Source organism: Medicago sativa, chromosome 4 (genome assembly GCF_051527215.1).
Source record: "Medicago sativa cultivar Bolivia chromosome 4, Bolivia_mono, whole genome shotgun sequence".
Classification (NCBI taxonomy): Eukaryota; Viridiplantae; Streptophyta; class Magnoliopsida; order Fabales; family Fabaceae; genus Medicago; species Medicago sativa.
The window spans coordinates 49130919-49157365 of record NC_140752.1 but is presented as its reverse complement, the minus strand read 5'-3'; the positions used below and the strand labels follow the sequence as shown (position 1 = coordinate 49157365).

The window sequence follows — 26447 nt, the reverse complement described above, 5'->3', positions numbered from 1 at the left end:
ATTAACTTAAAATATGAAATACTAAAACTAAACTAAAAATATGCATGAGCTACTTACATTCAAGCCTAGCGTACAAAAAATAAATAGCAAAAAGTTAGATATGCATAAACCTAAACTAAAAATGCATGAATGATTTTACGTATTGGAAAATGAGTGGAGATGATTAAAATGCTAATAAAAAATGAAATGTGACAAATAGAAATAAAATTAATGGAAAAAATGCATGAGAAAATTAAACAAGATGCAGCAATAAAGATGAATGCAGGGGGTGCAAGCAGTGTGTAAAAATCAAAAAGGACAGATTGGGCTTAAAGACAACCGAACCGGGTCGGTTCACTAAAAGGGTTTGGGTCTGCAGATGGGTCGACCCAGTAGTATAAATAGGGTCTTGAACTGGTTTGGATGTTGGGTCGAACCGGTTTGAGGGAAATATATAAGGGTTGTGAGACCCATTTACATTCATTTTCAAAGGTTCTTTCTCTCTCTCTATCATCCTTTCTTTCTGTCGGTTCTCTCTCTACTCCATCCTCTATGTTCTCGTTCTCTCTCCTATCTTCTCTCAAATGTTTTTTCACAATTCTTTCTCTTATCTTTTCTACTTCTTTTTGATTCTTCTTTTCTTTCTTTTCTCAATTTTTTTTTTAACAAAGAACCCAACAAAAAAACAAATAAACAGAATCAAATGAATTAAGGAAAAGGAGTGTTACCGCTTTTGCTATGGTTTGGATTGGTTTCGACGGTTTGTGCTTGACCTTGGACCGGTGTGTTGGGTGTCTCGACCAAGGATTTGCGTTGTGCTTCCGTCGACGTCTGCTTTTGCGGCGGTCGGTTTGCGGCTTCGTGTTGTGACTGGTTTCGTCCCCTTTTTCTTGCTGCTGTGCGTGTGCTTGATTGGTAGGATGTGGTGGGTTTGATTGTTGTGGCTTGAGATGACGGTTTTGGATCGATTGGCTTATGTTGCATGCGACGACGACGGCGGAATCGTGTACGGTTTCTGTGTGTGTGTGTGTCGATGGTTGGAACTTCAATCTGTTGTGTCGCGTGACTTTGTGAATGACGGTTTTGGATTCGTGATTTGCGATTACAGTTTGTGTTGTCGATTTGTTGATAGTTGTTGATGAATTGGGTTGTGATTTGGGATTTTGATGCCGTGAATGAGTATGGGTGAGGCCGATTGGTTTTGTGTTACTGTAACAGCTTGAAACGGTTTTGTTTTTGAGATTGAAAATTGGTTCCTGGTATATGATTGAGAATGGTTCTTTAGAAAAATGGTTTGATGGGTGTTGGGGCGATTTTGATTTGAGCGTTGGTTTTTTTGACGTTGGTGAATTGTTTGCTGGATTTATGCGTGACAAATTGGCGCCCCTCAATGTGTTATGCAGATGCTGGTTTTATAATGCTGGGTTTAGGATCACAGGGTTTGTTAAAGGAAGTAGAAACTTGTGCTTTTGATCAGGAGGAATGCGCATTTCTGTTCCTGTAAACTTGTAGCAGATGAGGATTGAGATGGGATGAGACAGGCGCGTGACATCTGTGTTGTGAACTTGGACTATTTTTGGGACTTAACACTTAATGGTAAAAATAAATAAAGTGACATAAAGAAAGATAATTACGTACGTACATTTTTGGTTTATCTTCCAATTAATGAATAAAAGAAAATGATAAAAGAATTAAAAGAAATAATAATTAAAGGAAAATGAAATTAAAATTAATTAATTAAAAAAAAGTTTAAAAGATGGAAATAACGACTATATAAAAAATGAAAAATAATGGAGAGAAGAGGGTCCGACTCGGAATTAAAAAATGAGGTATTTTAAAATACCTCTCTGCCGAATTTTTCACTGAAAAGTCAGAGACTTAGTCAGGGTCAAATGACACGTGTCGGTGTATGAATGTACGATCCTTAGGTCAAAAATTGGGGTATGACAGATGCCCCTATTTAAGTTTCTTCGTCCGGAGATTTGAAGATGGAATCTTTGATTCGATCGGACCGAAGAGACTTAAATACAAAGTACACCAATTTTGGACCTAAGATGCTATGAATGCTCGTGAAATGCTAGTATGAATGCAGGACGACAAATATGACTTGACTGAGACGAGAAACAAAAACGGGATACCCAAATTCGTTGAAGAATGGGATCCGACTCCGCTAGCGGGAATGTAGTTTCACTGGGGAAAATAATTGTCTACTATCGTGTTGATGATATGAAGACAAATGAAAGGAAACAAAATCTTGAACAGACACTGGGAATTTTGAAATGTATTTGTAAACTGATGGTTTGTAGAAACTGACACTTGAAGTTAAATTTGATTGGTGACATCTCTGAGCCAGACACACTAAGGATGATACTTTTGTCATTCTGTCATCCGACAAAACGGGGAACGACACTTGAGAGAACAGAAATTGAGTGGCGTCTCGTCATCCGACATACCAGGAGATGACACTGTTGACATTCCGTCATCCGATAAAACGGGGAATGATGACTTTGTCCTTCCGTAATCCGACAAACCGGGGAATGAAACACTTGATATTCCGTGATCCGAAAAAACGGGGAATGATGATTTGATATTCCGTAATCCGTTAAACCGGGGAATGAAACACTTGATATTCCGTAATCCGACAAAACGGGGAATGATAATTGATATTCCGTAATCCGTTAAACCGGGGAATGAAACACTTGATATTCCGTAATCCGACAAAACGGGGAATGATGATTTGATATTCCGTAATCCGTTAAACCGGGGAATGGTGATTTGATATTCCGTAATCCGTTAAACCGGGGAATGAAACACTTGATATTCCGTAATCCGACAAAACGGGGAATGATGATTTGATATTCCGTAATCCGTCAAACCGGGGAAAGACACGTTTGATATTCCGTAATCCGACCATGCGGGGAATGAGATACTTGAGAAGATAAAGATTGAGTGACATCTCGTTTTCTGACAAAGCAGGGGACGTCACTTTTGTGAAAATAAAATGTGACCTCGAACTGTTCATTAGTTGGAACTGATCGTTTGAAACATGATGAAAGGTAAACTCAAGCGGTCCGTTGTTTGGAACTGGCAGCTTGAAACAAGACAAAAAGTAAACTCAAGCGGTCCGTTGTTTAGGACTGGCAGCTTGAAACAATTGAAGACTGAAACGAAAAGATATGACCAAACACTAGGTGACTGATGCAACCATGTATGAATTGATATTGTGTATATGTTGTGTATGAATATGTGAAAGTATTAATGTATGAATGTATAAATGTCTGAACGTAATTTGTATGACTGTACGAACTGTATATGACCGGTGAACTCGATGAGACATGACACGACAGGTAAGACGGGAGGCGGATTGACATCGCAGTACAAACACTCGACAAACTTCCTTGGAGATGATATTATTGTGAACCAATCGAGCCGTTGACGGTGTGAAACCTGGCACAAGGTAGCAACTGGTGAATAGCAACCGATGAATCTTGGGGAGAAAGCCCATTGTTTAACCAAAAGTCTGGAAGAAGTCACCATTTGTAAATCAGCGCGGAGTGCCTTTCCTCTGGCATGCTTCAACAGTCATGTTTTTTTTTTTTGTATATTTTTTTTTTTTGTTTTGAAAATCCCTAACTTTTGCCTGGACCGCCTTTTCGGGTTTTCAGTCCACCGGGAATATATTCCTTTTTTTGTGCCCCTAATTTTTGCCTGGGCTGTCCTTTCGGGTTTTCAGTCCACCGGGACGCTCTCTATTGCCTAAGCCGCCTTTTCAGGTTTTCAACTTAGCGAGCATTTATTTTTGTATTTCTTTTTGTTTGTTTGTTTTTTTTTTTTGACTGTGAAAGCATCTTGCTTGAAGCAGAGGTCCTCTTCATTGTGCTTAGCCATGTTTCTCTTTCGGAATGTGACCGTTTTCGAGGGTGATGTTGATGTACGCTTCAACTAGTCACAAGTTCAAAGAGAGTGCGTTTGTTGTTCACACTTTTCAAAAGATGTAAAAGAAGGTTTTTGTATTTTGAAAATTTTTGCTTCAAGTATTGCCATCAAAAATAGAAGAAATTTTGCAAATAGAATAAATGAGAATTCCAAATAAATGGCACAGGCTCAAATTTGATGAATTGAGTGGTGGCCTGCCAATGGCGTGGCCCCACGGATCTTTGAAAAATTTGGAAAATGGTAAATATATGGGAAGGTACATTGAACACAATAACCGTCACACTCCCTGACAACTTTGAATGCCCCAGTTCCGAGTCTTTGATCTGCAGATGCTTCAAATCGGAGGTTCTTTTGACGAATGGATGCCCCAAGTGGACTGTGCCGACTGATGCAGTTACTTGTCATGATCCTTAACTTTTGCATAGATCGCCCTTTTCGGGTTTTCAATCTATCAGGATAATCATCATTTTTTTTTTGTCTCTAATTTTTGCCTGGACCGCCCTTTCGGGTTTTCAATCCACCGAGACGCTCATTTTTACCTAAGCCGCTTTTTATGATTTGCGACTTATCGAGCTTTTATTTTTTTTTTGACAGAGTATTCCTTGACTGCACTAGCATTCATGGGACGCGTGAGTTTGTCACCATCCGTAGTTGCAAAAGTCATTGTATATGGGCCTTCATAGTTAAGCATCCACTTGCCCCTGGAGTCTGATTGAAAAGTATTACCTTTTTAGGCATGAAGTCTCCTTCTTGAAATTCATGGGACGAACCTTTTTGTTAGAAGCTTGTTTCAAACCTCTTTTGATATGTTTGCACAAGGTCGTCATGTGTTTAAATTCGATCAAGCTTGGACTTTAGCAGAACTCCTATTGACGGGACTTCGACCTTCACGGAAAGCACGACCTCCATGTTGCATATTGGGGAAGGAGGGGGGCTGCCCCTGTTGAAACGTGTACTGAAGTACGATATTTGAGCAAAGCGAATGGTAGCACGCCGAGCCAGTCTTTGTAATTGAATGTCGTCTTCTGGACAATCTCCTTGATATTTTGTTTGCAGCTTCAATGGCTAGGATGCCCCAGTATGTGAGAGATCTCGCCGGGGATCTCTTCATTCTCCTTCTTCAGCTTCGGACAAAGGGAACTCACGGTTGGAAGAGAGTACATGGTTAATGTGTTCAACGGGTTTATTAATGCATGATTTGATTATTGATATAAACATTATGATTATGCAGATACGTGGAAATGATTAAAGGAAAAATAATTTTTTTTGGTTTTTTGTATTACCATTTTTTCCAGAAAAAAGCTCAAAATAAAAACAAAGTCGGGATCAAAGCGACCTTTTTATTAATGATGGGAAATATATGAAGCAAAAGCCCTACACAAGTTCACTTTCATCTCGGGCGGGACGAAAGGATATTTTTTGAAAAACGAAAATCAATAAACACCACATTATTTGAACAAAGGAAATAGCTGAAGGAACAAACACAACGACACTGAAAGCGGCAAATCACTCCATACGTCACTAAAACTATGCACCACCACTTCAGAATGAGGTCCCGTGGTTCAGTATCATATTAGCTTTGCACATTTTGATTCAAGTCTGTGAAGGATAGGACCTTGGCTTCGACTAAATCTTGAACTGCATTCCTCAAGGCATAACAACGCTCAACATCGTGACCCGGTGCCCCTTGATGGAAGTCACATGAGAGATCGGCTCTAAAACCTGCTGGCAATTTTCTAGGCATCGGAGGAGGCGGCCTGGTCTGGACATAATTCCCTTCGAGCAAAGATGGGAGCAACTCAGCATACTTCATGGGAATCGGATCAAATCGTGTCCTTGGAGCCTGTTGTTGAGGTTGTTGATGTTGATACGGTTGTTGATCGGCATTGGGAACGGGTGTAATAGCGGCCACATGTTGATAGGCCGAATATTTTTGCTGAGGCCGCCCTTTCACCATACTAACCTCCTGCTCTTTCTTTTTCGAACTACTAGCGGGGACACTTTCATTGATCAATCGTCCTTCTCGGACTCCTTCTTCTAGTCGTACACCCGTAGCAACCATCTCAGCAAAGTCCCTGGGGGTACTTCCGACCATATTCACGTAATAGAACTGACTGAGAGTTTTAAAAAAGAGCTTGGTCATCTCCTTCTCTTCTATGCGCGGGCTGACTTGGGCAGCAGTATCCCTCCACCGCTGGGCATACTCTTTGAACGTTTCTTTGTCTCCCTGAGTCATAGCTTGTAGATCACTTCGATCTGGGGCCATATCCACATTGTAACTGTATTGCTCCACAAAAGCATCACACAGATCTTGAAAAGTTTGGATATTTGTTTTATCTAGATTTATGTACCATTTTGAGGCAGGACTAGCCAAACTTTCATGGAAGAAATAGATAAGGACTGAATCATCCTTGGAATAGGCAGACATTCTTCTCACATACATTGTTAGATGTTCCTCAGGACAGGATTTTCCCTTATACTTCTCGAAGTCCGGTACCTTGAACTTGTGGGGTAATTGAACATTTGGCACCAAACAAAGATCATAAGCAGTCTTCCCAAATACTTTCTTCCTGTGGAGGGCTCTCACATCTCGCTGAATTTCATCATATTTTTGCTGCAAGTCATTCACTCTATCATAGGCTTCCACATCCCCTGAATGGTAGATGGGCTCTTCTTCTTGTGGAATGGTATGCATCACAGGTGCTGAATAGGTCATAGTGACTGGAGGAGCTCTCATAGGAGGTGGAGGAACATGAGCTACATATTGATGGGTAGGCATCTGAGCTTCACAAGCAATGGGACGGAGTATTTCACCAGCAGTAAGAGGCGGGAACCAGGGCACGGAACATTGTGGAGCAGAGTACTCCGGAGTATCGGCACAAAACATCCATTCAGGGCCAATAGAAACAGTTTCGGCTTGAGTCCTGATAGGAGGAGCAGGAGGACGTGCTTGAGCAACCGTCAGTGTCTTCATCAATTCAGTCATTTCGTCCATCTTGGTCTGCATGGCTGCAATTTCTTCCCGAAGCAATTGATTTTCTTGCTCGAGAAAATCCATCTTTTCTTTATGATTGCTCGAGTGTTGTACATGCGAGTTGATTTCAGACGAGGACGCCATGACACTTTCGAGGTGGGTTGACCTTTTATGGAAGAGAAAAATTTGTGAGACTCGGAATTGAGACTATGAAATGCAAAATGATGCATGATGCTTATGTAAAAAATAGACACATTTTTTCGAAGGACTTGTCAAAGTAATTGTAAACATCATAAGGAATATTGTTTCATTTGATAAATTTGAAATGTTGAAAACAGTTCCCTCAAAAGCAATGCCAAAGACAAAGTCCCCGACAAAGCTAAGGTCTAATTTAAAATTTTTAAAATTGCATTTCTTGGTATTCCTCTTTACAAGGTCTATACCTCTGATGTTTACAAAGATTTATCTAAGTCCCTTTGATATTAATGAGAAAAAAACGTTTTTATGCATGTATGCATGTTTATGCTTAAAGTACATAGAATACATGGTGGTTAGGTTAAGTCCATAATGTTGGAGTCAAGGGTAACAACGCCATTGGTAAGGACTATGGTTTTCAAACGTACCTGTATCACGGGTTCTACCAAGTTCCCAGAGTTATCAACCACTTCCGAACATTATCAGGTTACGGAAATACTTCCGTTCCAATAATATTCGTAAGAAAGTCTCGTCTGAGTGTGGTATCGCGTGTCAACTAAACCAAGATTACTCATGATTAGCCACCGCACCACGTCCTAAAAGGCCAAGAGGGGTTAAAGGTAACTAAAGGTCCTCAACTTTCGACAGTCACTTGAAAATAACATGCCAAACACGAATACTCATGCCAACATAGTATACTTCCAAGATCCCTAAGTTGAGTGGGGTTATCACATGTGTCACAAACCAAAATTCACTCTTGGCAAGGCACTATGATTATACCACCGTCCTATCTTAAATTTCTCTCAAGTCCGGGTGTAGGACTTATCTCACCACTCACGTTAGAAAGAAGAAAGAAGAAGGATGAACAGATATACACGTATTTCCATCTTTTATTTTTATTTTTATTAAGCAAGTTATAGCACAAAAATTAAATAAGACCAAGTTAGGCTCAACCCTCTTAGGAGGTTTCCCCAGTGAAGTCGCCATTTCTGTCGCGTCATTTTTGGAGATCAAGGCTATTTGATTAGCTTATTGACTCACTAATTTATTTCACGACCGAACATTTAATTTTTAAAGAAAAGGGGAAAAAAAAGTTCAAACTACCCCATTTTGAAAAGATTCAGGGTTCGGGGGTTAGTTACATAAAGGGAAGGTGTTAGCACCCTTTATGTCCGTAGTACTCTACGGGAACCTCTTGGTTTTATTTACTTAGTGTGCTATAACTTGCTTGCTTTTTTGAAAAAAAGTTTGAAATGATAAAAGAAAAGGAGACCTAGTTTATCTACATTTTATTGATTTGGAAGGACGAGTGTCCTCTGCCTACGTACCCGTGAGGGATCAAAACCTCGTAGTTCGGGGTTAAAAAACTGACGTTTGATTGGTTGTGTGTTTTTTATTGGTTTGAAAAAAAGGTTTTAAAATGAAAGAAAGCCAAAGTGGCAAATGGGTATTTGTTTGTGTTTTTTAATATTAAAGAAAAAATGACTCAAAGTAAGATTAAGATTGATTTGATATTTGATTAAGAAAGAAAATAAAAAGACGTCACTTGATTTAAGATCAAGGTTTATTTAAGAAAAATATTTTTGTGATTTTTGGTTTATTTGCATGTTTTTGTTCTTTGAATTTAAACTAACGGAGCATAAAAAATAAAAGCGTAAGTATTTTGTGGTGACGTTGGATCACCACGAAAACCTTTAACCTAATCTAGAAACAAAGTAAGAGACATACACACACGCACGCACACATGCACCTAAACTATTACATAAAAACCTATTATACATGCTACGGTCTGCGAGAAAATAAATAAATTACATTAAGCCTGTATTTACATTCTAAATTCTATACAAGATGAAGAGAAGTAGATAAATTACATAATGCCTAATTAATACATTCTAATTTCAAGCAATGATATAAAAATAAATTAAAATGCATGATAAACTAGACTAAAAAATGCATGAATGCTTTTTACAATGGCCTAATATATATTCTAAATTAAGTGCAATAAACTACAAATTAACTTAAAATATGAAATACTAAAACTAAACTAAAAATATGCATGAGCTACTTACATTCAAGCCTAGCGTACAAAAAATAAATAGCAAAAAGTTAGATATGCATAAACCTAAACTAAAAATGCATGAATGATTTTACGTACTGGAAAATGAGTGGAGATGATTAAAATGCTAATAAAAAATGAAATGTGACAAATAGAAATAAAATTAATGGAAAAAATGCATGAGAAAATTAAACAAGATGCAGCAATAAAGATGAATGCAGGGGGTGCAAGCAGTGTGTAAAAATCAAAAAGGACAGATTGGGCTTAAAGACAACCGAACCGGGTCGGTTCACTAAAAGGGTTTGGGTCTGCAGATGGGTCGACCCAGTAGTATAAATAGGGTCTTGAACTGGTTTGGATGTTGGGTCGAACCGGTTTGAGGGAAATATATAAGGGTTGTGAGACCCATTTACATTCATTTTCAAAGGTTCTTTCTCTCTCTCTATCATCCTTTCTTTCTGTCGGTTCTCTCTCTACTCCATCCTCTATGTTCTCGTTCTCTCTCCTATCTTCTCTCAAATGTTTTTTCACAATTCTTTCTCTTATCTTTTCTACTTCTTTTTGATTCTTCTTTTCTTTCTTTTCTCAATTTTTTTTTTAACAAAGAACCCAACAAAAAAACAAATAAACAGAATCAAATGAATTAAGGAAAAGGAGTGTTACCGCTTTTGCTATGGTTTGGATTGGTTTCGACGGTTTGTGCTTGACCTTGGACCGGTGTGTTGGGTGTCTCGACCAAGGATTTGCGTTGTGCTTCCGTCGACGTCTGCTTTTGCGGCGGTCGGTTTGCGGCTTCGTGTTGTGACTGGTTTCGTCCCCTTTTTCTTGCTGCTGTGCGTGTGCTTGATTGGTAGGATGTGGTGGGTTTGATTGTTGTGGCTTGAGATGACGGTTTTGGATCGATTGGCTTATGTTGCATGCGACGACGACGGCGGAATCGTGTACGGTTTCTGTGTGTGTGTGTGTCGATGGTTGGAACTTCAATCTGTTGTGTCGCGTGACTTTGTGAATGACGGTTTTGGATTCGTGATTTGCGATTACAGTTTGTGTTGTCGATTTGTTGATAGTTGTTGATGAATTGGGTTGTGATTTGGGATTTTGATGCCGTGAATGAGTATGGGTGAGGCCGATTGGTTTTGTGTTACTGTAACAGCTTGAAACGGTTTTGTTTTTGAGATTGAAAATTGGTTCCTGGTATATGATTGAGAATGGTTCTTTAGAAAAATGGTTTGATGGGTGTTGGGGCGATTTTGATTTGAGCGTTGGTTTTTTTGACGTTGGTGAATTGTTTGCTGGATTTATGCGTGACAAATTGGCGCCCCTCAATGTGTTATGCAGATGCTGGTTTTATAATGCTGGGTTTAGGATCACAGGGTTTGTTAAAGGAAGTAGAAACTTGTGCTTTTGATCAGGAGGAATGCGCATTTCTGTTCCTGTAAACTTGTAGCAGATGAGGATTGAGATGGGATGAGACAGGCGCGTGACATCTGTGTTGTGAACTTGGACTATTTTTGGGACTTAACACTTAATGGTAAAAATAAATAAAGTGACATAAAGAAAGATAATTACGTACGTACATTTTTGGTTTATCTTCCAATTAATGAATAAAAGAAAATGATAAAAGAATTAAAAGAAATAATAATTAAAGGAAAATGAAATTAAAATTAATTAATTAAAAAAAAAGTTTAAAAGATGGAAATAACGACTATATAAAAAATGAAAAATAATGGAGAGAAGAGGGTCCGACTCGGAATTAAAAAATGAGGTATTTTAAAATACCTCTCTGCCGAATTTTTCACTGAAAAGTCAGAGACTTAGTCAGGGTCAAATGACGCGTGTCGGTGTATGAATGTACGATCCTTAGGTCAAAAATTGGGGTATGACAGTAGGTATTAATTTTTTTTTGAGGCCCATAGCTGAGGGAGGCCCAGCTCTGTTGAGCTATTTGCACCCCCTCAAGGTCGGGCCTAAAAATGATTAAACTTGTACATAAGTTAGAGAATAGAAATGAAATAATTACAAAATGGAGATCAAGTGTGCAATCAGTAAACCTACACTAACTGCATTAGGATTGAAAAAGACTCAAGTATATGTTACAAATAAACAAAGGTGCAACAGCTAAGTCAGAAGAGAAAACATCACAACAGTTAGTCAGAGCCACATTACCAAATGGCCAAATGATAGCATAGCTGCAAACTAAATAATTAAGTAGAAGTCACCCAACATCTGCTTTTGCAGTTTCTTTTTCTATGTGTTAAAACCTTATCAGAATCTGAGGTATGTAGATTTTGACTCATGGTCTGAATGCAGCGGATTAAATACAGAACACAAAACTAAAGAGACAAATAGAGAAAGCAGACACAAAGCAATTTTATATTGGTTCCTCGCACAACAAAGGAGTAGTCCAGTCCCCTTGCACTTCCAAGGGTTTCACTATCACTCTAAATTACAAATTGCTCAAGGACTCTTCCAAGAGATTTCTCAATGCTCAAGCACAACTGTAAGACACTTCCTGCTCTAGGACACTACCTAAAGACTTCTTGCTCTAGGACAACTCCAAGAGACTTCTCTTTGCTCTAGGGCAACTCCTAAAGACTTCCTTGCTTGAGGACAACTCCAAGAGACTTTCTAGTTGCTCAAAGTTTCACCAAGAGACTTATTTGCTCAAGCACGCAGGCGAGAGAATTTCTAAATGTTTACAACTGTAAACAAGTAAATTTGTTCTTACACTTGATTTAACAATAGTAGTGTAAATTGAACAAATGAACATAATCTTTAAGATTTCTAAGATATAAACTTAAATAAGATATAAATAAATGAACAAATGAACAAACGTGTGGTAAACAAAGAAGATACATAAACATTCGGAGCTTTATTATATATATTTGAATATCAATCGAACAAAATACATGTCTCAATCTCTCTCTTAGGTTCAATTGAAATGAACAATTGCTCCCCGTTTATTTATTGACATTAGGTTTATACTTAAAGGTGAGCAACGAGGAAACATTATTACATTAAAAAACAAGCTTCACCAACACACTAATAGTCATTCTTTCTGGAACACGACTGGAAGGGCACCACCATCGAGGGCCAACAAAATCTTTCCATTCTCACGAATAAGACCAACAGTTCCACATTGATTCTTACAACTAGGGCACACCTCTGTAGGGCACCATTGAATGTTATAGTTGCCACTAGTTTGGGTCTGCACAATCCTAAAAAAGTTACCTTGTTGTGATCCTGCACCATTATCTCTTCCAGTGACAATCAATCTCCTTCCACTTGTAGCATCTTTCTCACCTAATCTCCAGTCTGTTGACTGTCCACAACTTGTGGATGTTAGGAATGTAACTCTCAAGTCTCTGTTAAGCCTAACATTGTCATCATCATGATGAGGAGCAAAAGGAGTGAACTTCACAGCCACTCCAAGTGTCCCTTCAGTGTTGTCAAGACCAACATGCAAAGGGCATGGCCCATTTCCAGTGACCAAAGTGGAACCTCCTCCATTGTGTCCGATAGCAGGCCTGATGAAGTATTCCTCATCGTCCTCAACGGGTTCACCACTTGTGTCGATGACAAACTGGGATATTGATGTTGTTGCCATCAAAAGCCACACATGAGGGATCTAGTTGACATGGTTGTTAATTGATTATAAACTTGTTTGCTCAAACTCAAAGGCTATGAATAAGTATAAGAGGATGTAGTGGTTTTGTGATTTTCTTGTTCGTTGTTGGGCAAGGTATTTATACGACTGATCTTATTACGTACCATGCATGCAATGCATAAAATGATTGATGAGTATATAAATAAATAATCCAATTAATTAATACGTGATTCTTTTTTTCAATTGTTAGTTGTACCTTCAGGATCTAATAAAGCATTAAAACAAAAAATAACTAACCTTATTGAGGATAGGTGGCGTGTCAAGGATAAAGACTTGATTTGTGTTCTTCTTTGGATCGGGCAACTTTGTAAGGGTGGTAAAGAGGAAAAGGAAAATGGTGAAAATTTTCATAGTTTCAATCGTCGAAATGAACTGCGTATAGGACCAAAACTGTGCAAGTAGATACCAAAACACTTTTATTCCCATTCTTTGTTTCGGCACGTACTCTGCTCAAAGACTCTTCCAAGAGACTTCTCTTTGCTCTAGGGCAACTCCTAAAGACTTCCTTGCTCGAGGACAACTCCAAGAGACTTTCTAGTTGCTTAAAGTTTCACCAAGAGACTTATCTGCTCAAGCACGCAGGCGAGAGAATTTCTAAATGTTTACAACTGTAAACAAGTAAATTTGTTCTTAAACTTGATTTAACAATGGTATTGTAAATTGAACAAATGAACAAAATATTTAAGATTTCTAAGATACAAACTTAAATAAGTATAAATAATTGAACAAATGAACAAACGTGTGGTAAACAAAGAAGATAAACATTCGGAGCTTTATTATATATATATATTTGAATATCAATCGAACAGAATACATATCTCATTCTCTCTTAGGTTCAATTGAAATGAACAATAGCTCCACGTTTATTTATTGACATTAGGTTTATACTTAAAGGTGAGCAACAAGGAAACATTATTACATTAAAAAACAAACTTCACCAACACACTAATAGTCATTCTTTCTGGAACACGACTGGAAGGGCACCACCATCGAGGGCCAACAAAATCTTTCCATTCTCACGAATAAGACCAACAGTTCCACATTGATTCTTACAACTAGGGCACACCTCTGTAGGGCACCATTGAATGTTATAGTTGCCACTAGTTTGGGTCTGCACAATCCTAAAAAAGTTACCTTGTTGCGACCCTGCACCATTATCTCTTCCAGTGACAATCAATCTCCTTCCACTTGTAGCATCTTTCTCACCTAATCTCCAGTCTGTTGACTGCCCACAACTTGTGGATGTTAGGAATGTAACTCTCAAGTCTCTGTTAAGCCTAACATTGTCATCATCATGATGAGGAGCAAAAGGAGTGAACTTCACAGCCACTCCAAGTGTCCCTTCAGTGTTGTCAAGACCAACATGCAAAGGGCATGGCCCATTTCCAGTGACCAAAGTGGAACCTCCTCCATTGCCTCCGATAGCAGGCCTGATGAAGTATTCCTCATCGTCCTCAACGGGTTCGCCAGTTGTGTCGATGACAAACTGGGCTATTGATGTTGTTGCCATCAAAAGCCACACATGAGCTAGTATGAATATGGTGAGGGATCTAGTTGACATGGTTGTTAATTGATTATAAACTTGTTTGCTCAAACTCAAAGGCTATGAATAAGTATAAGAGGATTTAGTGGTTGTGTTTTTCTTGTTCGTTGTTGGGCAAGGTATTTATAGGACTGATCTTATTACGTACCATGCATGCAATGCATGAGTATATGAATAAAAATCCAATTAATTAATACGTGATTCTTTTTTTCAATTGTTAGTTGTACCTTCAGGATCTAATAGAGCATTAAAACAAAAAATAACTAACCTTATTGAGGATAGGTGGCGTGTCAAGGATAAAGACTTGATTTGTGTTCTTCTTTGGATCGGGCAACTTTGTAAGGGTGGAAAAGAGTAAAAGGAAAATGGTGAAAATTTGCATAGTTTCAATCGTCGAAATGAACTGCGTGTAGGACCAAAACTGTGCAAGTAGAGACCAAAACACTTTTATTCCCATTTTTGTTTGGGCACGTACTCTACCACCCTTTTGTCCAAAATGATATCGTTAACTAAATTTAATTAAGGACTTTTTTTTAGATTACACTTACAAAATTATACGTAGCTTATCTAACAACTAATAAAAATTAATCACATCAGCAAATTTGCAACTAAAAATTAGTGGTGAACATAATGGAATCTATAGTGTTAAGTTGAATATATACCATTGATCCAATCATTCAATGTCTTCTCACATTTTCATATTAATTTATAAGGTATCTAAAAATTTGTCAAAATTAGTATGTGGGTATATCATTTGCAGATTTACTCATGTGGCCAATTTTTATTGATTGTTTGGATAAATTACTCATAATTCTTCAAGGGTAACATAGACCACTAATTGCTATAATTTAAATTGAAGAACGTAAATGTAAAAAAGTCTTTTTTTTTTACCCATTTATCTTTTACCAAATATGCTTATTGATCATTTTTTTTTTTTATTTGTTTAGGTCCTTTATGTTTCGCAACGTCATATACGTTCATCCTTTTTTTTTTTGAATGGCCATATACGTTCATCCTATTCTTTCTATTTCCATTGAATGAAAATTGAGTTGTCAATTAACTTTCACACGCGACACCTGCAACAGGCACTACTAGAAAAAACTGCTTTTATCGATCGAAATTTCGGTTACTAAAGTATGAAAATCGGTCACTAAATCACTTAGAGATCGATTTAATCCGGTTGTTACATACCATTGGTGGCTAATCTATTGTAACGATTTAGCGGCTGAATTTATAGATGCTGAGAGACCAATTTTAGAAACTATATGTGCTAAGAATTGTCATGGAAAAATATTGATACAAAATAACGATTTGTTTTCTTATTGGAAAACTTGCATGGTTGTTAAAACATATTCAATTCTTTGAACTTTGTCCAGCCTTTGCAATTGCATGCAACTAAGAACGGCAAATATATTGCTTCCAAGTCTTAATTCACCAAAAACCACGCCAGTTGCGGCATAAGGAACCAAAATCAATCATCTTGTCTATACTACATTAATATAACTTTAAATATACTTCTCTGCAAAATTGCATAAACATAGAATACAATTCTAAGCCACCTTGAATTTTCCTCTTTGTTTGATAGTCTAATTGCAAGTATGCCAACCAACAAGCATCAAGAATCCCATTAATGAAGCCCACAAGAGAAAGTCATGTAATGCAATTTCAAATTAAAGTCTTGGAATTCATCTTCATATATGATACAATCACAAAGTTTTAAAGAAAATAATACTAATACTTATGAAAGGAAATGATTAAAATTGTACATGAGTTAGAAAATAGAAATGAAATAATTAAAAAATTAAGGTAAAGTGTGCAATCAAAAAACCTACACAAACTAACGGCAATAGCATTGTGAAAGACTCAAACTTTTAGCCATATGTCACAAATAAACAAATGTGCAACAGCTTAGCAGGAAGAGCAAACATCACAACAATAATGAGCTTAAACTAGAAATGAGTGTGATACGTATGTTCAGCATGACAGATGAAGATTGACAGGTGCAGCAAAGGCAGCCGCAGCTGAGGAGGAAGGCAGGCGTGGAGAATTGCGAACAATGGCTAGTGTTCTTCATGCCATTTTCATATTGTGCAACTTGTTTAGTAACAATGAATCACAAACTCTTAAGATTTTTACTTGCAGTAGAAATTTAATAGAATCAAAACTTTTCAGACTAAGTTAAGGTTTTTCAATTGTATATATAAGCCTTATTAAGTTATAAGGAATAGAGCACGAAATATGATTATGATCATAAAGTACTTGCAACAGTATAGAGTAGGGAAATTATAGATTCAGGAATGCGCAGGCTTGCTTTGGCTGAAAAGTTATAATTATATAAATCTTCCAACAGTAGAATTCATAAATTCAATAAACACTTCACATTTAAAATGGAAAGGTTGTAAATTGTCATAGACAAAAAACTAAAAATCACATTAATCTAGCATATCCTCTATAAAAATCATGACTCCGTCTCTACTCCACATACATCATCATCTTTATCATATCTTCGATCTAGCATATCGTAACAAATTCTCAATCGGCTGTTATGGGAACTAAAATTGAAGTTTTCAGTTGCCAATTTGGTCACTAAAGTGTGTTTTCCAGCATTTCAGCTACGCACTAATTTTTGTTAAGAAAACTAATTTTTTTGGTCTCAAATTCAGTCTTAGGGTGACCAAAATTTTTCAGTCACTAAATATCAAATTCCTAGTAGTTATTTAATCCTGTGCATAGGTGGAAATCATCTTTCATAAATTCTTAAATTAAATTTGGGTTCATAATTTTATAGGATGAAGAATCTCTCTTTATGAGTAATCTTCCTTCAAAGACGGTTATATAGGTGAAAGGTGATGGCATGCTGTCATACGATGTTTTTCTATTACTCCCTCTGTTTCAAAATGAGTATCACTTTAGCCAAAAAAATTTGTTTCAAAATGAACGTCGTTTTACATTTCCAATACAACTTTAATTTTTTCTTCCAACTTTACCCTCTCAAACTTTTCTCTCACACAATTTACAATGCAACTTTAAGTTTGTCTTTTTCTAATAAAGTAAGGACAGTTTAGTAAAAGCATTATATCCAATGATTATTTCATTCCATTTCTTAATCTGTGTGTCAAAGCCTAAAGCGACACTCATTTTAAAATGGAGGGAGTAGTTTTTATGCATTTTTTATATAGTTCCAGTGTTTTTAAGTTGTTTTGAAGCTAGAAAAGACAGAAAATGTGGAAGAAGGAAGTAGCAAATTGTAACACAATTTGGAGGCAATTTTGAGCATTTCAATTCACAAAAATTTGTGGCACGATCCAAGGATTTCGTGCCAAGATCAGAGAAGCGTTAAAGAAGGAAGTTGAAAATTTCAGGATAATCGTGACACGATTCGAAAAATCGTTGCAAGATTTTTGTATTAAATTGTGATGAATGAAGAAATCAATAAGGAATCGTGAAACGATTTGTGTGTGGCAAAACCCAATCTATAAAAGCCAAACATGTTTCTAAAACAATGGTTCGAATTTTTGGGAGATTGAAGACACATTTCGTGGTGGCTACTTGTCATCCAACTCATTGTCGGTCCCAAATTCATGTAATGTTGTTTTCTTTTAATCTAGTTATTTATGCATTAGCCATGAGCAGCTAAGTTTCATTGATTAGGCTTTAGATGAATCTGTCTTAAGTTGTTTGAAACATGTAATTGTGAAACTCTATTCTAATGCAATTATAATTCTTGTTTTATTCAAAATTATTTGTCCTTAATGTTATTTTTTATATATTTATCATATATAAAATGATTTCAAACATCAATTGACTACGGACACTAGCTATTGAATTGGATCTAATAATTCTGGTTAATCTAACGGATCAATATAGGAATAGATGATGGTTAGGTTATGACATTGAAATTAACGTTCGTATAAAACCTTCAATGGTTACGGACTCACCTACGAAATTAGGGTGTTGTAGCTTTAGAAGAGAGTTCTGATTCAAAGGGATTGATCATAACCATTTTGTTAATTTGTCGTAAAACTATGAAAATAATTGTAGAAGATAAGTGTAATTTACTGAACAACGAGGACAAAGGATTCGAAAGATCTGATCATGCATATTTCCTATAAATTCATGACCAACTTTTATAATTAATCTGTTTTTAGTTTACGTGTTAATATCAAACCAATTGCCCGGTGCAACCCCTTTTTAACACATCCTTAATATTAATTCTTTTACCGAGTAGGAATTGAAACTTTTGCCGAGTAGGAATTGAAACAATATATGTGGAGATGAATTTTATAAATTTTCTTAATTCGATGTATTTTTAGTACACTCGTTAAAAGTTTATCAAAAGGCAAATTACAATGGAAAAGCAATATCATATTCCTAAGAACTGAATCAACACAAAACAACCCTTGCATGGACCTCCACGTGCACTGGAACTTCGGTAGCACAACCGTAAAGTTGAGTTTATGCTCAGATCAACACAACCATGGGCGGATCTGAGTGAGGCTGGGTGTAGCTATTGCTACATCAGCCCAGCCCATACCTTTTTTTTTTTTTGTACTTATACAAAGCCTATATTATAATATATATATATATATTTTTTCTATTTCGTATGCAAATCTAAGGCGTTGGTCGGTTGGGGGGGGTGGGGGGGGGGGGGGGTGTTTCTGTGTACAAATTTGTGTACAATATTATTATATTTGCTTTCTTAACTAGTAGTAGGTTAGCATTTCCTTTAAAAAATTATGTTTTATATTTTAGGTTAATACCCTTTTGCCTTGTAATATTAACAAATTCCGGTTTTATTCCTCGTAAAAAAAATTAGATTTTGTCCCAGTAATTTCAAATTCTTCCACTTTTGATCTCTCATTTCACCACGTCAAAAGAATCTACATACATGGCACATGAAATGAGGGACCAAAAGTGGAAGAATATAAAATTACGGAGACTAAAAGTGGGAGGAATCTGAAATTACATGGACGTAATTTATGCAGATTCTGCTGACGTGGTTAAATAAGGGACCAAAAGTGGAGGAATATGAAATTACAAGGACAATATCTAAAAAAAATCTTCTATAGGGACTAAAACCGGAATTCGCTAATATTATAAGGACCAAAAGCAATATTAACCCTACATTAAATAAGAAAAATGTTATTTCTCTAGAAAAATAGCATCAAGAATTTTTTAAGATACAACTGGCAAGTTTTAATTACATGATTTATTTGTCCACTTCCTATTTTTCAGCCACACCTCCTTGAATTGTGGCAAATAGTGCATTGTGATTGATTGTTCTCTATTTTTGAAGAATTCTTGATGTTATTTTTCTAGAGATATATCATTGCTCATTAAATAAACAACTTTTGAAACCTTTTAGACATGAAATACACAATTTCAATGGAAAAAGCTTCTAAATTTAATTTTTTAACTTATATCCTAAGAACACAAGTTAACATTTCTCTATAAATAAATTCAAACCTTTGTTTTTTTATTTTGGAGGATATCATTGGTGCACCTAAAATGATTTTTTTATTTTTAATAAGAAACTAAACTACAACTACTATGTCGTTTTGGGTCCCATCCCTCCTCCCCAGTCCTGTCCCCACTCAGATCCCGAATCCCAATGCTACAGAAGATACCTCGTAATTCCTTCCACATGAACTGAACTTTACCCTTTCCATTGATTAATTAATCAACAAATCAATTTCAATTACAGATCCAAATTAAAGTCAACTTTCTCTACTTCAATCTCATTCCATCTTCAGGTACACACACATACTCATCCATCGCCATCATTAATTAACCATAGTTTAGTTTCATAACATTTCTATATTTCTCCATTTTACAAATTCTCTTATATTTTTATGAGCATGTACTCGGACACGTCGACACCGATAATAATTTTAAAAAATGACATAATTTAATGTAATCACATTGCTTGTCGCGTCAGACACAAACACGCATTCAATCAGAAGTGTCGGTGTTACAAAGACTACTGCAATATTTAAAACAAATTTGTTGAAGAATTAAAATTGGTGATCTCTGTTTTTGAGTTTGTGCAGCTGCATGCAATAATGGCTGATGAGTTCTTGAACAACTTTAAGATTCCGGATTACATTCTTGACCCAGAGTCCAAGGTTGAGAAAATTGAGGAATGTGGTCTGCTTGTGCCTAAGTGTCCTGTCTTGGTTTTTGTTAACTCCAAGAGTGGTGGTCAGCTTGGAGGGGACCTCTTACAAACATATCGTACACTTCTTAATGAAAAACAGGTATTTTTTTATGTATATAGTCCCGGTTTCGATATAACAAATTTATTTAGCGTTTATCATATAAGTGCTTATGTATAAGTTATTTTTATAACGAAAGATAAAGTAAAGTCAATCGGTTTTAAGTTTTAATATTAGCTGTTTTCATAAACTATGCTGATGAACTTATGCAAATAAGCTGAAAACAACTTATGAACCTCTCGCAAATAGTCAAACTGTTTTAATATAAGTTGTCATGGAGAGCTTACACAAATAAGCTGAAAACAGTTTATGAACATCTTCGAGTAGTCTAATGATTGCTGGTGTAAGTAGATAAAAATAAGTAAGTCGATCTAGACAGACCCATAATGTACTCAGTGTTTTCATTTCCGCAATCTTCATTTTTATGAGTTTGCTGATAATCGCGGATTGAATCCATGAAATTGTATGAGTTTGGTAAATTTGGTTCATGAAAGAAAAAGTTCTCGATTGCACTAGTACTTCAAGACAATTGCAGTGACTAAACTGATCCCATAAAGAAGTCAATGATCGATAATTTTTAATTTCATGAATTATTTTGAAATTTTGTTGCTTTTAGAATCAAATTGTCTATGCTTACAATTTCAAAGATTAAAATGGAGATTCATTTATGCAAATTTCGTAAGTGGGCTGAGTGGTGGAAATGTAAATTTCAGGTCTTTGATTTGGGGGAAACTGCTCCTGATAAGGCCCTGAGAACAGTCTATGCTAATTTGGAAAGCCTCAAGAAACGGGGTGATGAATTTGCTATGAAGATCATGGAGAGGTTGAAGTTAATTGTGAGTTGTGATACAAAATTTTGATGGGTATTGTGCCATTTTTGCAAGCAAACAAAGCAAATTTAGTTGGTAAGGTCTTTTTTTGATCTGAGTTTCTGATAGTTTGAAATAAATGCTTTAGGTTGCAGGGGGCGACGGAACAGCAGGCTGGCTACTTGGAGTTGTTTGTGATCTCAAATTATCTCATCCTCCGGCAATAGCTACTGTTCCCTTGGGCACAGGGAACAATCTACCTTTTGCATTTGGTTGGGTAGGAAACTGCAGTTTTATTTGGAAACTAGATTTAAGATATTACGCTTTTTCTGCTACTGTCTTGATAATGAGATTTAAGATTTATAGTTTTCACATAATGAGCTTTTATTGGGCCCGGTGCCCCTTCTTGTTTTATGAGAGGGAGCATATTATTATGGTTTGTTTATTGCTGAAATTCTTGTATGTTTACCATTTACTAGGTTTCAAATTTCCAACCACTTTCCCTGTATATATAAAGATTTGTGATTCTAAAATGCGTTTAAATTTGTTCCTGAAGTTTTCGGATGTAACTCTGATTTTGATGATAAATGTTGAAACACGTTTTGCTTCTTTACAGGGGAAGAAGAACCCAGGGACAGATCAACGCTCAGTTGTGGCATTTTTAGATCAGGTCATGAAGGCAAAGGAAATGAAAATAGACAAGTAATGAGTTCTGAGCCTATTCTTTAATCGTATAACTAGGATAGTTTTCTTGTTCTTCTACCTACATGTCTTAATTTTGATAACTACCTGACTTGATGCAAACTGCCACTTGAGCTACGGACCTATGGTTATTGGGCTACTACATATATTTCTTCTACAAATGTTTGATATTTGTTTTTGGTTCTTAATGCTTCAGCTGGCATATTCTTATGAGGATGAGAGCTCCAAAAGAAGGTTCCTGTGATCCAATTGCGCCACTTGAGTTGCCACATTCTTTGCATGCCTTCCATCGTGTATCTGAAGCGGATGAACTTAATAGGGTAAGAAATCATATCAGTAACTATATTGAAAATTAACTAGATTTGTCAATATCTGTTTTTCACTATCAAGAATAGAAGCTTAATTGCTAGGGGGACACTGTAAACTAGTAAAACAAAATGTTTTGTAGATTTTAATCACTTTCCTTATTTATTTTTTATATTTGAGTTTGTGGATATTAAAACTGGGGGGACAGTACTTATTTTCCTAGGTTTGTTTTATTTTAATTTTTGTTTTTAGAATGTTGTCTTCTTTCCTATTCAACTTACTTTCTCTTTGTTTCTAACTGTTTCTCAGGAAGGTTGCCACACCTTTCGCGGCGGATTTTGGAATTACTTCAGCATGGGTAAGTAAGAATAGTTAGTCCTCACTTCTTCTGAACCTGAACTTTATGTTGTGAATTGTGGGACCATATAAATGTGTTTTTCATTATGGAAGAATTAATTCATTTTGTCGGCGCTTTGTTATATCATTTAAATTTGGTCTGGTTCCAATCTTTTGATTTCTTACATGTTAGGTAATATGAAATGTTGACCATGTATGATCCAGTATAAATAACACTTATCATTAAAACTTTCTCTTTTTAATATAAGCTGAAAAATTTAGATGTAAGTAATGAGGAAAACAATCTATGATCATAATATATAAGTCTCCTATTAAATTAAATTTTGAAATTTATGATTATCGACTTCATTACTGTTTCCCTTATTTTGCTTGATTATTTTTATCTTTTCTTAGAATAGTTTAGACCTTAGATTATATTGGGGGAATTTCGTTTTTCAGTCCACCTAATTTTTAAAAATAAAATATCAGTTATTGCTTATGATAGGAATGGATGCTCAAGTATCTTATGCATTTCATTCTGAACGAAAGATGAATCCTGAAAAATTCAAAAACCAATTGGTGAATCAGGTATGCAGTTGTTTCTTCAGTAATTATGTGTGCATATGGTTGATAGCCTTGTTTGACTCTGACTCTTAAATAGAAAATCTAGATAATTGTTTGAAAAGAAAATGTATTCTCATTCATCAACTTTTTAGACCTGATATTGTGTTCCTAATTTCAATTGACATTTTAGAGTACGTATGCTAAGCTTGGATGCACGCAAGGTTGGTTTTTTGCCGGTTTAAAGCATCCTTCTTCCAGGTCAGTTCACTAAGATCTGTCATTGAAAGCACAAAGACTTGCATATTTTTCTCTCAAATTTTACATTGTTTTTTTCCGCCTTAAATTTTATGTAAATGCATAAATATTTACCCCTGTAACTGTTTCCTTTCCTAGACTTATCCCCACCCCGTATAGACACGTTAATTTGATTTTAAGAAGTTACATTGATTTTCTGCACATGCCCATCTGGGAACTTGTTAGCTCCTCTAAAATTGCTTGCATTATTATGGGCACTGGCCAATGCGGCTTCGCCATCAAAAATCTATAGTTGGTGATGAATCCTTAGGGAATAGAATATCAACATTGGATTATGTCAAAACCAAAAGTTTCATGTTCTTAAATTGGGCTTATTTTTCAATTTGATACTTGGTACGGGTTCTGGTAAATGCTGGTCAGAGACTCGGTGGTTAATGATTGGAACAAGGAAGCATTAAAAATATTGTTGTCAATATATCTAGAGCATTCTCTGTATTTACCTAAAAGACCAAGTTTATTTGGTAATACAGTTGTAGCTAGTGAGATGATAACAACAGAAAATGAAACTTAATGATTTTCTTGTATATTGCATTGTCATTTGCATACATAGGTAAATATAATTTGATTCTTTAATGCAGGAACATGGCACAACTTACAAAAGTAAAGATCATGCAAAAACCTGGTCAATGGCAAGACCTAAACATACCTCCCAGGTAAACCATTTCATATACTATCTATATCTTTATTAAAACATTAAAAAATATACAGGTTAGTGGAAAGAAAAAAAAAACCCAGCATTGCTAACTTGACAAAGATCTATGAAGCACGGAGCCACGGACACTCCTATGACACTCGTACGACACGTGTCGAACCGGTGTCCTAAATAATTGTTTTTTTCTTTACTTCGACACTCCTACGATCAGTGTCCGACACCTATATAACACTCATACGAGCCGTGTCGGACAACTCAGACAAAATATTTAAAACAATTTTTTTTTCTCTCTTGCTTCCCACACCATAGATACAAGAGTTACATATATTTTGAGAAATGTTGATCAATTAGGGGTTATAGACATTAGAGTTGATTATGTCGTTTTTAACGTTTTTGATGGTATATGAATAAATAAAGGTCAAATACCTATCTTGTAATATAACTTTTTCTGATGCAATAAATTGATCAAGTTAGATATACATGTATTTTAATTTTAATTTTAGACCGTCTTTAAATAAATTAACATATATGTAGCGGTGTAGGTGTCCTATATTTTTTACACTAGCGGTGTCGACGTGTCCGTGTCAGTGTCGTGTCAGGTGTCCGTGTCGGAGTCCATGCTTCATAGACAAAGATCAAATATTTTTGCACCGAAACTCAACTTACGTTGTTAGTTCTCCTGCTCTTTTGTCTGCTGCCTATTGCCTTTTCCTCAGTTTACTTGTTGATAACATGTATGATGACTCTTTCCATTGTATTTTATGTACAGCATCAGGTCAATTGTATGTCTTAACTTGCCAAGCTTTTCTGGTGGATTTAATCCATGGGGTACACCCAGCAGGAAGAAGCAACGTGATGTAATAGTCAAATCCTAATTCTTTTGTTTCCTCTCCTTTCTGGCACTGGCATTTGAACCTGATCTGTAATGGAAATGTATCTATCCCAACAATTACCATACAGACCAGGATTGTCAGAAAATTCATATGCTAATTCTAAATATATACTTATTTTGTAAAACATTTTTCCTGTTAGTTTGAGAATGAGATTAGTTAAGTACTAAATCACTAGTAAATGTCTAATACTGTTAGGCTAGTTATTTTTAATTTTCCTGTTATTATTAGTTTTGAGGTTATTTTTATTTTTAATTATACAGAGAGATTTGACACCGCCATATGTGGATGATGGCCTTCTTGAAATCGTTGGTTTTAGAAATGCATGGCATGGTCTTGTTTTGCTTGCTCCAAAAGGACATGGAACTCGTCTTGCTCAGGTATGCATGATATGATGCAATGAAACATAGGGTTCACAGTTGCTCGTGTAATTTTTATTATGAGACTGCAGCCTATTTCCCTTTTAAAAGACAAAGTCAAAAGAATATGTGCCATAGTTATCGTTGTTATGCGATACATGTTAGTCTTATCTCGATTCAAACAAAATTGGTCCAATCTATGCAAATCACTATCTATTTTGGACATGAATTGCCGCATGAATCTCGATTTATATGATGAATTGCATGTTTCTCCTGAGCTGTGTAGCAGCCCTTGTTTTTTTGTCAATTCTGTAGTCCGTTACTCTTTTGTCTTTTCCTTCTTTTGATTTATGACATGAAAATAAAACTATGGTGTAGCATTTATCCTTCTCCCCTGTTTCATTAGGCACATAGAATCCGGTTTGAGTTTTGCAAAGGTGGAGCAGATCATACATTCATGAGGATTGATGGAGAACCTTGGAAACAACCTCTTCCAGCTGATGATGATACCGTCGTGGTAGAGATTTCTCACCTTGGTCAGGTTAACATGCTTGCCACTCATATATGCAAGTCTAAAAGCGTCTATGATCCTTCATCACCACACCATGACAATGAAGAAGATGACAGTGATGAAGAGGACACTGGAGCAGAGGAATATCGGAAGTTTGGTGCAGCGGATACATTTAGAATCCCAGATGATGTTGATATTTCTCAACTTAGTTAGTTCGATAATTCGTTAAGAGTTATACATTTAGAATCCCTAATATTTGTAGTTGCTTTGATTCTATCATCATTACAACCAATTTGCTCAATTCTTGCAGTGTTGTTATGACTGTAAAATTTGTATAGGATACCCCAATATTTCCCCCTCAACTATCCTTGCTTAGATTTCAAGTAACTCTAACGACCCTGGTACTATGATTCAGGTTTGGCAGCCTCTCGAGCTTGT

The 26447-nt window shown here is 36.1% G+C and overlaps 2 protein-coding genes and 2 pseudogenes across 2 annotated transcripts; 1 reads left to right on the top strand and 3 right to left on the bottom strand.

Annotated features, from left to right (window-relative positions):
- Window positions 1-5488: 5488 nt before the first annotated feature.
- LOC146929538 (uncharacterized) lies at window positions 5489-6973 on the bottom strand. The gene has a single exon (XM_085707348.1). It carries the CDS (start codon window positions 6971-6973, stop codon window positions 5489-5491), a length of 1485 nt encoding a protein of 494 aa, XP_085563474.1.
- Window positions 6974-12189: 5216 nt separating this feature from the next.
- On the bottom strand, window positions 12190-12792 carry LOC146929537 (kunitz type trypsin inhibitor 104 pseudogene; annotated as a pseudogene).
- A 772-nt stretch (window positions 12793-13564) lies between these two features.
- On the bottom strand, window positions 13565-14424 carry LOC146929536 (kunitz type trypsin inhibitor 104 pseudogene; annotated as a pseudogene).
- A 5626-nt stretch (window positions 14425-20050) lies between these two features.
- Window positions 20051-26432, top strand: LOC146929535 (diacylglycerol kinase 5-like). The gene is made up of 13 exons (XM_085701415.1): window positions 20051-20103; window positions 20401-20607; window positions 21279-21401; window positions 21523-21651; window positions 21991-22076; window positions 22273-22396; window positions 22692-22740; window positions 23224-23306; window positions 23473-23540; window positions 24176-24250; window positions 25019-25106; window positions 25403-25519; window positions 25905-26432. Exons 2-13 carry the CDS (start codon window positions 20413-20415, stop codon window positions 26220-26222), a joined length of 1455 nt encoding a protein of 484 aa, XP_085557541.1. The 5' UTR covers window positions 20051-20103; window positions 20401-20412; the 3' UTR covers window positions 26223-26432.
- The last annotated feature ends 15 nt before the right edge of the window (window positions 26433-26447 follow it).

Bases quoted from the DNA above. Each gene is read 5' to 3' on its own strand.
- LOC146929538 (XM_085707348.1), bottom strand. From the start codon at position 6,973: ATGGATTTTCTCGAGCAAGAAAATCAATTGCTTCGGGAAGAAATTGCA.
- LOC146929535 (XM_085701415.1), top strand. From the start codon at position 20,413: ATGGCTGATGAGTTCTTGAACAACTTTAAGATTCCGGATTACATTCTT. The intron at 23,307-23,472 runs GTATGCAGTTGT...TTGACATTTTAG, and splicing joins AAAACCAATTGGTGAATCAG to AGTACGTATGCTAAGCTTGG. The intron at 25,107-25,402 runs GTAATAGTCAAA...TTAATTATACAG, and splicing joins GCAGGAAGAAGCAACGTGAT to AGAGATTTGACACCGCCATA.